Genomic DNA, 15593 nt, shown 5'->3' with positions numbered 1-15593 from the left:
ATAACAGGTACACTGATACATGTTTTTGAAGAGTATCCCTTCACTCTGCCAGCAGATTTTTTTTTTCTTTTTAAGATTTTATTTATTTATTTGAGAGAGAGAGTGTGTGAGAGAGAGCAGGAGAGAGCATGAGAGGGGAAAATGCTAGAGGGAGAAGCAGACTCCCTGCAGAGCTGGGAGCCAAATGCATGTCTCAATCCTGGAACTCCAGGACCGTGACCTGAGCCGAAGGCAGCCACTTAACCAACTGAGTCACCCTGGTGCCCTGCAGATTCTTAAGTACATATATTCTCTTCCTGTCAGATTAACTACTAAAGCAGCCTGAAGGTCTGCAGTTGCCTAAAAGAATATCGAAAGAAACCCCAGTGGCTACAGTGGGTTTGAGGAGCGGGTCTCTGGGTTAGCTGGACAAAAAGGAAACATTTGTGTTGCTGTCAGAGTTGTCGTTCTCAGAACCTCTTAGGGTTGCATCTGGTGGTGTCCACAAAGAGTGGACCCAGAAATCACTACAGAATCTCTGCACAAATTGGGTCTGCCTCTCATCACTGTTTCTCTCTGCTCTTCCCCTCTGCTTCCCAATGTGACCAGATGGACGGTGCTTCAGGGGAGAATTGGACGCCCAGAGAATCCCTTCCGAGTGGCCCTGGAATACATCTCGAGTGGAAACCGAAGCTTGTCTGCGGTGGACTTCTTTGCCCTGAAGAACTGCAGTGAAGGTATCTGAATCTGGCTTTCTCCTCCCCTCCTTGAGAGCTTGCTGTCTTTTAAGTATGTCCATAACCTGCCAGCACAATTAGCTGGGTATGTGCTTGCTGATCTAGTAAAGTGTACAGGGCCATGGGGCTGGTTCTGTGCATAGCCAAGTGCTCCACAGCCCAGCTGATCAACTTTCAAAGATTAAATATAACATTATTTAGACCTACTTACCTTAAAACATCATCAAACAGGATATAGTCTTTGTTAGAGAATGTATCATCGTACCTTCTCTGGCTGCCAGATGCTTTCAGCTATGTTGTTTTGGTTTGGTTTGGTTTGGGTTGGGTTGGGTTGAGTTGGGTTGGGTTTTTTATTGTGAAAAATTCAAATGTATGCAAATAAATAGAACAGTGCAGTGCCCCACATATACCCTCAACCCAGTTTCAAAGATTACCAACATTCTACCATTTTTCTTTCACTTGTATTTCTACCCACTCCTTACCCCACCAACTTGATGGTGATCATTTTACTTCTTTTTCCTGAGGCAAAGTTTATGACTAAGTATTTTTAATGACTTGATTCCTGCTACTATTAAGGGGTGACTTGAGAAATGGTTATATATGAAATCTTCTGCTTATTTTGTAAATACCATTAAGGCACGATCTGCTCTGTCATTGAATTCCTTTTGCGTAATTCTCATGTTCAAGATTTGTTACCAAGAAAAAGCAGCTGTCTCCTGAAGAATAATTTGTTGGGGTTTTTTTCTTTTTGCATTTGTTGCAAGGAAACTCTGAACTGAATGCAATACTCAATCACAGTAATTATATCTTTATAGGTTTTTGATAAGCTTATTCCCCCACCCTCTAAAGAGTTTTTGACCTTCTACTCTTGTTTTCAAGATCACCTATGTATCTTTCATTAGACAATGCTTCAAGTCTGATTGGTAAATAGGGGAAAATCAATCATCCATAGATACATAAGGTTGACCTTTGCTTGATTGTCCAGAAGACCTAGGGTCATAACATTAAACATCCTTTATTGGTTCCCACATGTGGAAGATTTAGGAGATGGGCTTGAATTATACAGATCTTCAGGAAGAAGTTCTTTTCATTATTGCTGCTCTTCTGGCCCTGCCTCTGCCCAGAGGTTCAGAGGGAAGGGAGCTCTTCTGTGTGCCGTGGAATCTGTGGTCTGAGAGGACCAAGAGTGAAGTATGGAAAGGAAGGAAGCTTATGGTGCTCCTAGACCGAAATTCTCAATTTAGACGGTTCATGAACAACCATGAAGGCTCATAACACACAGAAATCTATTGCATGTAGAGGCCCAGCTTTGAATCTTGGGCCTCTTAAAGATGCTATACAAAGGGGACTCCCCCAAGAGATCCCTGACCACCCAGTTTCCTGTACTGCTGTGCTTCTTCACTCATTGCTAGTCTTGCAAGAACTTTCACAAAGTGGTTTTTTTTTCCCCTTTAAAGAAAACGGTTTTATGTGTGAGAAAAAAGAAAAATAATCATAATGTGATAGATTGAACTTCAGTTCTAGTTGAAAAGGTGGTTAACCTGTGATGTGAGGCAATGTATAAGAAGCATGTGATTTGGGAGAAAGCCAGGAGCTTGTACAAATATTTCCATATCCACAAAGTTGATGGCTCTGGACATCATCAATCCTTGCTGATGTCAAGAATCTGTGTACCGTCCCAAAGAGGCCACCTGTTGAAATGGAGCCAGTTAACAGGAATGTGACGGAGAGAAGGTATCCGTTCCTCAAACTGGCCTATTCTGATTTGAGCAATGGCAGGAAAAGGGAATAAGAGACTACAAAACCTCAGCTATCAGGCCCAGCCCATCCTCCTGCAAAAATTCTTCATACCTCTGAGTCAAGGCTCTCAACCAGTTATGCACATTTTTCCTCCCTCCCCCCTACAACTCCCTTTCACCTCCAGAATTCTTCCTCTGAATCTTATGTTGCATTTGCAGTGAGTTTATTGTAGTGTTTCAAAGACCTGTTTCTTGTCTGCCTCTCTACCCTTATGAAAGCAAGAGAGTTGCTGTCTCTAACTTTCTTTAATGATCCAAAAAGTATGTCTTCTGGCAGGACAATCTCTTAGAGGGAGGAGAAGAGAAATCTGTTTCTAATTCTGTAGAGAAGGTAAATTGGCCAAGAGACTCAGGAAAGTTCTCGTCCCAGCTACCTTCCATCAGAGGCTCATGTCTAAGAACAGATTGTCTCCATGGAGAAGCAGACGTTCTCTGCACTCCTTCTCTGATTTGGATTCCTGTGGCCACCAGTGGCTATGAAAAGATAAGTGTGAATGTGTAAAGCACAGAGCAGAGAAAAACAAAGGGACTCCTGTGTTTCCTGAGAACATATAATTCTCCTTCCCATCGTGGAACAATTTCAGGTGCACATCAGTTGGTGTGGACAAGTTGCAAACATAAGAAGCATCCTAAAGCTACACTCACATTTTTAAATGGGAAGAGTTATTTCAGAGGTACGCTCAAGGCTTATTTGATGCAGACAAATGTCTGCATTTTCTGATGTATTGCTTTGATCAGGTCATGAAAGGAAAGAGATAAGGAGAGAGGGATATTATCTTTGAGGGGGTGAACAGGGATGGTAGTATATTAGCCCATGTTATAAAGAGGTCTACAGAATGCCAGGTCTATTTTCTGATAGTAACTTTGTCCCTCCCTGATAAGACACAGGCAGAATATGAAAGGAGACACATCTGTAGAACTCTACAACTCTTCCTTCACCTACGTAAAGAGAGGCGCCATTTTAGTTATCCAGAGAAGCCTTACAGGGATGTTGGGACAATTCTCCCTGCAGAGGAGATGATACTTATCTGTGGGTGTCATCAGGGCAGAGGCCCTGCCTCTTTCCTCTCTGAATCCTGACAGCTATCATAGTGTGTAACGCTTAATAACTGCTCACTTAAGAAGCAATAAAAGCCAACGTCAACAGAACCCTTACCATGTGCAAAGGGATGTGCTGATCCTTCTAAGTGTGTTATTTCCTGTGACCTTTACCATAATGCTATAAAGCAGGTTTGTTGTCCTCATTTATAGGTGGGGAATCTGAAGCTCATGGAAGTTTCAAAAACTTGCCCAGATCATTCAGTTAGGGAAAGATAGAACCAAACTCAATCCCAAGTCAGTCTGACCACCAAGCCGATGTTTTTGTCCACAGTGTTCTGTCAGCTTACTGAGTGCCTAGAGGCTGGGGTTTTAAATTCGTTGCCAGAATCTTAGAATTATCTTTGACTCATTCTCTTATTCCTATATCCAAATGAGCAAGCCCTGGGCTCTAGACTTGTGGGTGCTTTTCATCCTATCCGTTGCTATCTAGATGCTACTGTTGCTGTCTCTTGAATTTATCCTTCTGACTTCATTTCCTCAGCAACATAATTTTCCCAGGCCTTTGTTGTGCAGTCGTGGACTCTGACAGTAGCCAGCTGGTCTCCCTGATATCACTACCCATCCTTCACACATTGCCACAAATTTTCTTTCCGTGTGGCACTTTCATGAGACCTCAGTAACTTCTCATTGCCTCCCACATCAGAAATATGGGGGCTACTGGGCCCTCTCACTCATTCCTGGGTCCAGTAAAGTGATGGGCTAGAGATCAGCCAGCTGGCTGGTGGTAGAACTGAAAGTGACATCAAGGCCTTCTTGACTCTGACATTGGTATTTTTGCTACTGCTCAGTCCTGCCTGGAAAGCTCCCTGTGTCTCTGCCTGACTTCTAAGCTTTACAATCTGGTCTCAGTACCTGTCCAATGCTATGCCTTCTGTTCTCCCACATCCCTGGCCCTCTAGTCAGACTGATACAGTCTATAGAAAACCAGCTTGGTCCCTTCTGTTTTGAATGCAGATTCATCACTTAGGATCCAATATAGGGCCCAAACCCTCCAGAACATCACTCACAGCCATAGAAATTCTTCTCTGAATACTTTGCTCTCTACATCTAAATTTAGTAGTTGTTTTACAATTACTTCCCAGTTAGTCATTTTGGGGCCCTAATTTGAGGTTTGGCATCTTGTCTTATATTTCTTTTATTTCCCCAGGGGACAGTTAACACAGTGCTAAACACATAGAAAATACTACTTAAATACTGGTTGACTGATTGTTAGTTAATCAATCAATTGATAAATGCGGCTCCTGCTTTTATAGCTTTGGGCTATTACCCTACTCCTGCCAAAAAAAGGTAGCAATAGGTGGAAATTGCTTAGACGAGGTCTTTCCCTACTCGTAAAAAAGCCAGTATGTATATTTGGCAGTGATGCGAAGGATATCAGCCCCCAGAGACCCATGCCTAAAGAGACCAGGGACCACATCCCTAAAGAGGTCATTGCCCATGTGGCAATGATCAGGGAACAGGGAACCCTTCCCTGTTCTATCTAGATGCTACTGTTGCTGTCTCTTGAATGTATCCTTCTGATTTCATTTCCTCAGCAACATAATTTTCCCAGGCCTTTGTTGTGCAGTCGTGGACTCTGACAGTAGCCAGCTGGTCTCCCTGATATCACTACCCATCCTTCACACATTGCCATGTGGCAATGACCAGGGAACAGGGAACCCTTCCCTATTCTATCTAGGGAACCCTTCATCCATTGACAAAGAACTGTCTTTATCAGACAGTCCAAAGCAATAGAACTGTGCAGGACACTCACCAGGATGGCTCATGTTCAGAGGAGCCAATAGAAAAACACATGTCAAAAAGGGCAGGACTAGCTTCTTGAAAAAGATTTGAAAAACACTGCGCCTCTGAGAAGCTCATAGCTGGTGGGGAGGGTACTTGAGTGTCTCAGTCAGTTGAGCATCTGACTCTTGATTTCAGCCCAGGATGATCTCGGGGTGGTAAGATCAAGCCCTGTGTCAGGCTCCACGCTCTGCAGGGAGTCTGCTTCTCTCCTTCTCCTTCTCCCTCTCTCTCCGCTGCACTCCCTGCTCATGTATGCTTCCTCTCTCTCTAATAAATAAACAAATAAAAATAAATCTTAAAAAAAATAAAGAATATGCATTCTTGCAAACACCCATCTCACACCTTCTGTGTGCCAAGCCCTGTTCTACACTTGTTGCATATAGTAACTCACTTCATCCTTACAACAGTGCTATGAGGTATGTGTTATCATTATCAGCGCATCAATGGGGAAATGGAGGCACAGGGACTTAAGTAATTTATCCCAAGTCTCACAGTTGATATTAGAGCAGAGGTCATCTGCTCCAGCATCCATACTCTTCTGCCGCGTGTTACTGCTACCTGCTGGAAAGCATCTCTTCTGCCTCGCTCACCAGTAGAAATTGAATGAACAGACCACTCAGTGATTTACCTTAAACTCTGACACACTAAATGACTGACTGGCCCAGTCCCATGTGATTTCTACCTTCATGTCATGATTGTCAAGTTCTCGGGGGATTGTGTGTGTGTGTGTGTGTGTGTGTGTGTGTGTGTGTGTTTAATTTATTTATTTATTTATTTATTAATAAACATATAACGTATTTTTATCCCCAGAGGTATAGGTCTGTGAATCGCCAGGTTTACACATTTCACAGCACTCATCATAGCACATACCCTCCCCAATGTCTATATCCCCACCACCCTCTCCCGTCCTCCCTCCCCCTAGCAACCCTCAGTCTGTTTTTTGAGAGTGAGTCTTTTATGGTTTGAAGTTCTTGGTTTTTCTAAGAAGCTAATTCAGAACTTCCCTCTCCCTGCCTTGGTTGGTCAGAGGTAGTTTAAGTGTACCGCTGCCCACTGGCCCGCTGGTGGGCCCCTCCACCCTCCGTCCATGAACATGAAGGAGCTGAAGATGACACCTGTGTGAGCCTAAATACATTTTCCCGCCGGTCCCCATGGTTTCCATCCTGTATCGTGAACCTACAAGAATCACATCTGAGATTTCCTGGGTCAGAACCACTTTGAGCTCACGAACAGATTTCTCAACAAGAAGCACTCTTGGTTTCTTACCCTACTGAGCTACTTTCATACACATTACCTCCTCTGATCTGCTCAGCAGAGAGGATGTCATAATCCTCGTGTTCCCCATGAGGGGTTATTTCATTAACTTTGGCCGTGTAGGAAGGGGAAGGAATCCACAGCGTCAAAAGCAGTCCCACCCCCACGGATACATTAAAACACATGTCTGGAAAGAGCCAGGGATGTGAAGATCTTAACCTCTCTGGGCCTAAAATGCTGGCATTTAAACTGGATTTATGGACTTCAAACATTTTTTAGAGGCTGAATGCTTAATTCAAATAAAGTCCTGGATAGAAATCCAGTATATAAAATTAGGCAAACAGAGCTGCCCAGGGGAAGTGATGGCAGGGGGTCCAGAACCCACTTTTGCTCCATAGCCCTTGACACCCACTGCCCCACCACCACCATGGGGTTTCATAAAATACAGTTTGAGAACTGCTGGACATTCTGATTTTCAACTCTACTATTAATTCCAGCTTTATGATCACAACATTCTGTGCTTACACAACACGTGATAGCCAAAAATTGTTACATACCTATACCTTCCTTAAACAATTAGGACTAAGTACAAGGCTGATACACCTTGGTGATGGCCCATCTACACAAAGCAAGTTCTTATCTCACTGGGTCCTACTTTTGAGATCCTAGATAAAGAGCTAGTATAAACACTTCCAATTTAAAGAAAAAAAAATGTGTGGCATGTCCCAGCCTGTCCCCTCTATCTCCTATTCCACCAAAGACAATGATGGCCAGACAAGAATGCCATCCTTAGGCCAAGAAGGGGACAAGAAGAAATGAAAGAAGCTGAACAAACAGATTCTCGTCTTGGCCAGCCACGTGGAACCAATCAGCCTCTGGAGTAGACTCCAAAATCCAGCTGGGTACAATCCAGCCCCTCCTGGGCTCCTGGACATTTTCTGTTCCAACAGCAAGCAGCACTCCAGCAGGATCTTCAGTCCATGCTTGTAAAACAGAGATTACTGGAGCCCTCTCTTGGGGCTGCCAACAGAAAATGCTCTACGTAGCAGAGTCATCCATCTACCCACCCGTGCATTTGCTCATTCATTCGACAAACATTTACTAAGCACTTACTAAACTGAATGCACAGTGACACCAAATATAAACTTGTTTCTGTCTTCGGACTAAGTTTTGGTGTAGTGGCCTTAAAATCCCATCCGACTTCACACAAAACTGCTCCCCAAAGGACAGCCCACAACTTACACTGAATCCACACCAGAGATATTGAATAAATGCACCATTTGTAGAGATCAACTTCTTCTGAACTGGTTCCCATGTCTTTCTCAGAAATAAGAATGAGCCCTGAGCCAGCCATTGGGGGATTGAAGTCCCCTTTCTACCTTTTATTTACGAGAGTCTCATCAACTCTTTGGATCAGAAGGTACATGAAAGTTCTCTATCAGAATTGGCACGCTGATTGTTTTATTTAAAACGGGAATAACAATATGTCAGTGGTGGTCCCAACATTGACCTTCATCGTGAGGGTCCAATGAGAAGAGGGCTGTGGAGATGCATTGTACATGATCCCCTGAGCTACTGGACCTATCTGGAGCTCCCTTGGCCTGAAGCCTCTAGAAACATAACTTCTCCCTCCCTGCTGCTCAGTTTCTTATGGAGAAAGTGCTATTCATAGAAACAAATCAGCTGTTCTAATGCCTCCTGCAAAATTGTGTGATGCTAACAATAACCAAATGTCATGTTGGTTTTGAGCGCCACAGCCCTGCCAACGTGACGCCAGCAATGAGGTGGCCACTGCCCGGGTTGGTCACTTCAGGGGACTGGGTCATCTATGCAGAGAGGGGATCTATTGCTTGGAAGTGAGAGCCAAGGAGCTGTAGCAGCCACAGCCTTGTCCATTTGCTGTCGTTGTGCCCTTCCTTAAAGGGTGAGGCCCATCCTTCTTAACTACCAATTTCTAAAATTTCCCACCGTAATTTATCCGTGGATTGTTCTGTTAAAAATTAAGCATTAAAATTGTGATTTCCTCTCGTACTTCCCAAAGTCCTCCCGTCTCAAGCTTTGGTTCTAGCTATGCCCCCTGTCAAGTGCCTTCCCACTCACATCCCCAATATCTGTCTCCCCACGCCTTGCACTTCTTTCAGCTCTCAGCACAAATACAATCTTCTCCAAGAAGTCTCAGTTCAGAATTATGTCTCCATAGATTTCCGTTTTAGAGCCGTCTACTTCTTTCCAGAGTTATTTATGTATCTTGCTCAATAGATGCTAAATTCCTAGAATCAAAGACTGTGTCTTTTTCTTTTTAATCTCTGTACCCCAATTAGCAACTAACAGTGCTTTTCTTGGGGTAAGCCCTGAATAAATGTTTTCTAGTTACAATGTAGGAGGGAGATTATAGGCTTTGGAATCCAACAGAATGAGAGTGAAGTCCCAGGTCTATGGCTTACCACCCTTCTGAGCTCAGAAGAGTTTTTTAAAATCGTTGAGTTTTGGGTTTTCTCAATAGTAAATGGGGCTAATGACACATAATTATAGGTTTGTTGAGAAATGAAAAACTGATATTATGTGTAGAGCCCCTGGCACAGAGCTTGGCACAATAAATACTACTGCCTTCTCCTTTCCTCAGCCCCTGACTGGGCTGTATGTCCTTATTCTGGAACCAGGATGGAATAATTCATTCCAGCTAGACCGGGGTATGTCTGCAGGTTCGCACCTACCTTTTTCTTTCCATTTCCACCTTGTCTGAGCCATTGGGCCAAGGTCAAGTTTACCTCCCTTCCATCAGAAACTCTGAAAGCCCAGATCTATTTTCTGATTTCGAGGGCAGCTGCTTCTCTTCTCCTTTCCCCCCTCCCCCACAATCATGCTTTTATCTCTGATAAAGTCATTTTTCCCCTTGTGACTGGGTGCCCAGAATCCAATGTGCCATGCAAAGGAGTAAGACTGTTTAATCCTGTGGGGATGGGTAGTGGCCAAGGAAAAACGTAAACATCCTGTGATATGCTTATCACACTGCATCCTTCTGGTAGACCAAGGATGGGGTCTAAAGCAGCCAGGCCCCAAGCTGAGGGGACCAGGAAAGAGATTTTCTGGCCCCTCCTTTCCTTACCCGTGTACAGCTGCTGTTGGCAGAGACTTCCTTACACTGGAATGGCTTACTCATAATCGCTAATAAAGCCAATTAAAAAATGCCCCACAAAGTACATAGGAACAATGACTGCTGGGGTGACTATTTTAAATATTTGACCATTGGAAATCACTCAGAAATGGGGGCAGAGAAAAAAGATTTTTAAAATATAAATAAATAAGGAACCAGTGTGCGGAGGTCATTGTACTCCCAGAAGAAAATTACTTTCAAATTACAACTACATAAAAGAAATAATTGAAAAGATTAATCACACTAAAATAATTGGTCTATTTTACAAGTAATTTGGAGCAATATTCAGTCATTGACATAAATGTCTAGTAGTAAAATAGTAATGAATTTCATTCTCTGACTAATGTATTTATTTTATTAATGGTACTAAATGGCGTTGTTACTGCTTATAAATATTTCATAACTTTTAATTCATTAAAATGTTCAAGGAATTTCCAAAAGTATTTATTAGTTTTAAATCATCCTTGGTATTCAACATGCGATTGCCATTCTGCCTGGGTAATTAAAAAAATTATTGTTTTGGGTAATGGGAGTCTCTTTGAATGTGGAGGATTAAGCCCCAGTTATTAATGAGATCAAGGCTCTGGCTGGTGATGAATGAGAGGCTGGGTAAAGCTGTGTTCCCTCCCCTCTCTAAGGCCCCCCTGTAACCATTCCTTAAAATCTGTCTCTGTGAGGAAGAACCAAATAAATAAATTTCAGAGAAAAGAGAAATGTCCGTTTAGACGCTGGTTTCCGTCCCCCACCTCTCCCACATCCTCTTTCTCTTCCCGGAACAGCCAACAACAGAACCCATCCATTCTGACCTCATCTCCTGTCTGTTTCGTTCATTCCTCGATAGAGGCAAAGGAGGGAAATGGGCAAAAGATGTGACAGAAAAAAAAAAAAAAAACAAGGGGCACTGCATCCTGAACAGTGGGCAGATAATGGGATTTGGATAAGAGGAACGTGGATTTGGATCCTAACTGAGTTGTTTGGGTGCTACGTATCTTTCACACTAACCTTGCAGTGCTAGGTAGTTAATGCGTGGAATAGAGACAGTGGCACTACGCCACGTAAGGGTTTAATCCGTGTAAGGATGAAATCTGACGGTGTGTGCCTTCTGTGACACAGTGCCTGCGACCCAGTGGGAAATCAAACAGGGTTAGTTCCACCCCTCCCTGACTCCAAAGAGCGTATCATAATGATGTTGATCCAATGGCCTTGGCAACTTTTAATTAACCGTGGAGCAAATAATTCATATGAGTCATGAAGAGAAACCAGACCAACAGTGAACTGTACAATTTCAGGGGCTTGACGAAGTCTTAGGACATCCCCTGGAGGAAGGACAGGATGTTTCCACTCTCAGTGCCCTGCCGCACAGGGCTGAGATCAGGCTCACTGCCATGCCTCCCAAGCCCCGTCCACATAGGAAATGGCTAAAGGCATTTCACTGTGAGAAAACTGGGAGGGGCCGAGATCCAAAGAGTGGGTTGGGATAAAGGGGCAGGTGTTTTTCACAGCTGGACACTTATACCTTAAGGATATGAAGTAGTGTTCTGGGCATAGGTAGTCCCACAGAATCAACATAGTACATGTTCCCAAAGCTTCAATTTTACCAAAATATTGGAATAGAGGGGTATTTTAATATTTAAATGAACATGGCTACATATTGGGCTTCAATGCAAACTACACACAGATTTTAAGATAAAACATGAGCTTTAGGATCTTTTCTGCTAGAAATGATCCCCTAGACTCTGGAAGGTGACTTCACCCTTCTCTGCCGTTTGAGGCACATCAGAGGGGATATTTGAAGCACAACTTTAAAGGGACAGAGGGACATGGCCTAAGAAAAAGAGGTACAGCTTGACCTGGAGAGCTGGAGCCAAATGGAAGGTATCTTTTCAGTTGCAAGCCATAGGGCGGCAGGATGGGAAGCCAAATCCCAAGGTGGCACCAGAGACCAGCAGGGGGGCCCTAACCTACCAAATCAGTCAGAGAGGGATTCCATTCCTAAAATTTAAGTACCAGGTCAGAGCCAGACTAACCAAATATTAGGTTTTAAAATCCCTTGTGCATTGGTCTAAAGCTTATTTAATTTCCCCCAAGAAAAAATGGATCTCAGAATTGACTTTGTTTTGTTTTGTTTTGATTTGAAGGGGGATAGGAAGAAAGGGGCACTAAGTCTCTTATCTGAAGAGCTGGGAAACATTTTACTTCCTCTCTGCCCAGACGCCTGGACAAAGCTCCTCAACACTAAGGACTATGGGAACCAAAGGGCCAGGTCCTCCAGAGTGGAGGGTGAGAGCTCCCAATGCCAGGGTGGCGTGCTTTTTCTTTTTACTCGTGGTTATTTTGAAGTCTTTGGATTCTCTGTCTTCAGGTTATGCTATGAGCATGGAACTTTAGTCTGCCTTTTTTGGTCATGATTTGTTTTGGGAGGAAATTTGGGCAAACAGTTGCTTGATGGGTGCCTAGAAGGTCCCACAAGTTCAAAGTTTGCAAATCACAGGGCAAGCGATCGCTGCCATCCCTCCTTGCCTCCACTCAACATTCTGGGATTCTATGAGCAGCATTTGGATGGAAGTCTTTTGGCTTTTGCTGCTTTTGCTTCATTTAGCTCTTAGCCAGCATTTTTGTGTCTATAAAATGCTTAACAACATTGACTAATTACCCCTCATTAATCATTCATGCAACTGGTAGACCAGGGGTCTTATTTCCTTCAAGAACACAGGTGCAATATCCTGTCTGGTTCCCAAGTCACACACAGGGGGGTGATGGGGCTATCATGGCAGCACTGGGATCCTCCCAGGCTCACTGGGGGAGTGGGCCGGAAGGTGGGCACAGACTCTGTGAGGCTGCAACCCCTGTTTTGCTCTGATGAACAGGAAGGATGAGCCACATTGCCGGCCAATGGCAGCTGAGAAGCAATAAGCCTTAATTAGAAGCTTCTTCCTGGAAATTCACATGGACATAATAACTTTCTTGTCTTAAAAGGCCCAGAGAGGTTAAATGCCTCAACTTTCTTTTGTTTTTATAAGCCAATCCTTTCAATCATTCGTGAAATGTAAATATAATCAAAGCATTGGCACTGATGAGCTTCCCCATGCTATAGGGATAGACAACCTAAGTCTAGGGCCAGAGGCAGCCTGTCTGTAGGTTTATGGTTCAGGAACACGGATGAAGGAGCTGTCACGGCTGGGAACAGCAGTGGAACAGACCCTTGGAGAGGGTCTCATTGGTCTCTGGGAAGGCTAAGCTTGGAAAAGCTCCCTGCACTCTGCTCCTAGAGGTCAAGGAGAACATGGGAGTAGCCCAAAGCCTCTTCCTGTGGACTTGGGCTTGTGAGTATGTAAAGCTGAGGTGACAGAATTATAAGGTGACAGAAAGGAGAAGAAGACAGTGAGAGATGTTCACTGTTTTCCTTCCCATACATCTCAGGACTGATAATCTGTCTTGTCTGTGCGCAAATACAAACCCTAGTTTGCTGCAATCCGCACTCTGTCGCACATATCCCACGCGCCTGCATGCATACGGATGCTAGAGGGCTGCCCACTCTCCGCCATCCTTCCCCTGGCATGGCCCTTCCCCCTTCCTTTCTTCCCATTCCTCTCCTGTGCCTATTTGTCATGCCAAAGCGTCTCCTGGAAGCAGAGTCATAGCATTTGCTTGTGCTGCATGAGGCAGACGCGAGGCAGTACGTGAGGCCGACACATCATCCCCATCTTGTTTGTTTTGGCATCTTGTGGACAGCCGTTCCTACATCTCTTTGCCCTCAGCTTCCCTTCCCTCTGTCTCTCCCAGACTCTAAATGCCTTTGTCTTTTTGCTTATCTGTTAATTCATTTTCTCTTCTCAACTTTCTTTCTCTCTTTCTATGCGGAGGAAAAAATTGGGCCGTGAAGTCGGCCATCTGATTGCTGGGGCACCTCGGAAACCAGTGAAGCCTGCTCTGCTTGTACTCCAGGCACATAGACAGCAGCTGAAATGCCCAGACTGGCTGCTCAGGGGCAGATCTGGGGTGTGCACACAAGGAGTCTTCCTTCCTTTTCTTCTTATTCTAAGCACAGATTTTCTCCTCCCCTTGCTTTTCTCTTCCCCTACTCTGCCTCCTTTCCCTTCATGTACCTGGCATCCTCCCATGAGAAAGCCCCCACTCCACATGCATACACATGGGGACACAGGCATATACATGCTTCTCAACAGTGAGGGATTTTGTGGGGGCATTTGGACACGGTGATCCTAAAGAAGACCTCAGGGGCAAGACCACAGTCTTTAGTTGAGAGTGAAGTCTTCCTGATGTCAATCACATGGCAAAGGCAAGGATCTAGATAGGTAAGACGGTCTAGCATTTTCCTCTAGGGGTCAACAAGTTAAACTGGAGTGAGCTCTTGGGTAACGGCAGCTGAAGCTACAGTCATGACCAGAGAAGACACCAGAAGCTAGGAAGGAGAGTCTTGGGAAAACCCTTTCTCTTCTCTTCAGGGGTCAGGAAAGCACAGAGTCTAAGCTCATGGTGTGCACTAAAGATGTTTTTCCCCTTATTTTTCCCTGTCTTTAGTAAAGTCACGTTGAACATTCCGGCTTACTTTGGTTGTATTGCAAGAGTTTTGTCTGGGCTTCGGTCAGGGTTTTATTTTTATATTTTTTAAAGATTTATCTATTTATTTATTTGAGAGAGAGAGAGTGAGAGAGAGCATGAGTGAGGAGAAGGTCAGAGGGAGAAGCAGACTCCCCGTGGAACGGGAGCCCGATGTAGGACTCGATCCTGGGACTCCCGGATCATGACCTGAGCCGAAGGCAGTCGTCCAACCAACTGAGCCACCCATGCGTCCCTCGGTCAGGGTTTTAAAGGCTTTAAATATCACAGTTGTGATCCATAGGATTCTCCAAGGAAATAAGAGGGAGGAAAGGAAGGAAGAAAAGAGAGAGGTAGAAAAGACTATGAGGTCTAGACACTCCACCCACCATAAAACGCTCCTCTTGTACCCAACTAGGAAGTGCTGAACTTGCATTAAGGAAGATGGAAACTTCCTACCTACTGCCCTGGTATCTGTCCCAGTGCACAAACTGGGCTTTCCGGTTCCCCACCACCTAGTAACTGGACTCCCTGCTTCCAGAACCAAGGCTGGAAAGTTTATTAAATAACCCAAACTCCTTGGGATTTAAAAAAAAAATCACATTTTCATTTCCATGTTATTATATTATCTGGTACAACATTATCAGAAGCCATACTAACATACGAGGCAGCACCTTCTCTCATCATTGGTTGTTGCTTTTCAGAGATAAAAGATAGAAAGGAGTCACTGGCACCTGTTTGATGGGTTCTTTTGTCAGATGTAAGACTCCTCCCAACACACCCCTACCCCAGCCCTTGGTTCCAGCCACAGACAACCAACATCATTAGGTGTAGTATGAGGGGCAGACCAGTGCGCTGTCCACAGAGCTCCAGCTAGTGGCTGGATCCAGTGGCTAGACTGGACCATCCAAGTACCGTAGCTCATCTGACTTCTGCTTCTGTTATTTTCCCCTCCTGCTAAGTTGTGTGCTTTCTACCTCATCTCTGCATCCCTAGTGCTTGGCTTAAAGCCTGACACACGATAGGGGCTCCATGAGTTTTTGTAGACTGTTGAATGAGTGAATGTATAAATGAGTCAAGAGGGAGCAGTGTGAGAAAGTGTCTATGAATGCAAAGCAGAGTGGAAAATTGAGATCAGCAGCAAGCAATTGTAAACAAGGCAAATATGTCAATATTTCAAGTGGTTTCAGTTATCCACTTAACCATCGTAGGTGGGCATTCTGCTTT

At 44.3% G+C, this 15593-nt stretch overlaps 1 protein-coding gene across 1 annotated transcript in view; it reads left to right on the top strand.

Annotated features, from left to right (window-relative positions):
• The window catches only part of ALK (ALK receptor tyrosine kinase), a 679199-nt gene that overhangs the window by 498376 nt on the left and 165230 nt on the right, over positions 1-15593 (top strand). Inside the window, exon 5 of the mRNA XM_082744992.1 lies at positions 589-716. Coding sequence (XP_082601118.1) covers positions 589-716 — 128 coding nt within the window. The remainder of the gene's footprint in view (positions 1-588; positions 717-15593) is intronic.

Source organism: Mustela nivalis (assembly GCF_964662115.1).
Source record: "Mustela nivalis genome assembly, chromosome: 8".
NCBI classification, from domain to species: domain Eukaryota; kingdom Metazoa; phylum Chordata; class Mammalia; order Carnivora; family Mustelidae; genus Mustela; species Mustela nivalis.
The sequence above is the reverse complement of the archived record's forward strand: the minus strand, read 5'-3'. Positions and strand labels throughout refer to the sequence as shown.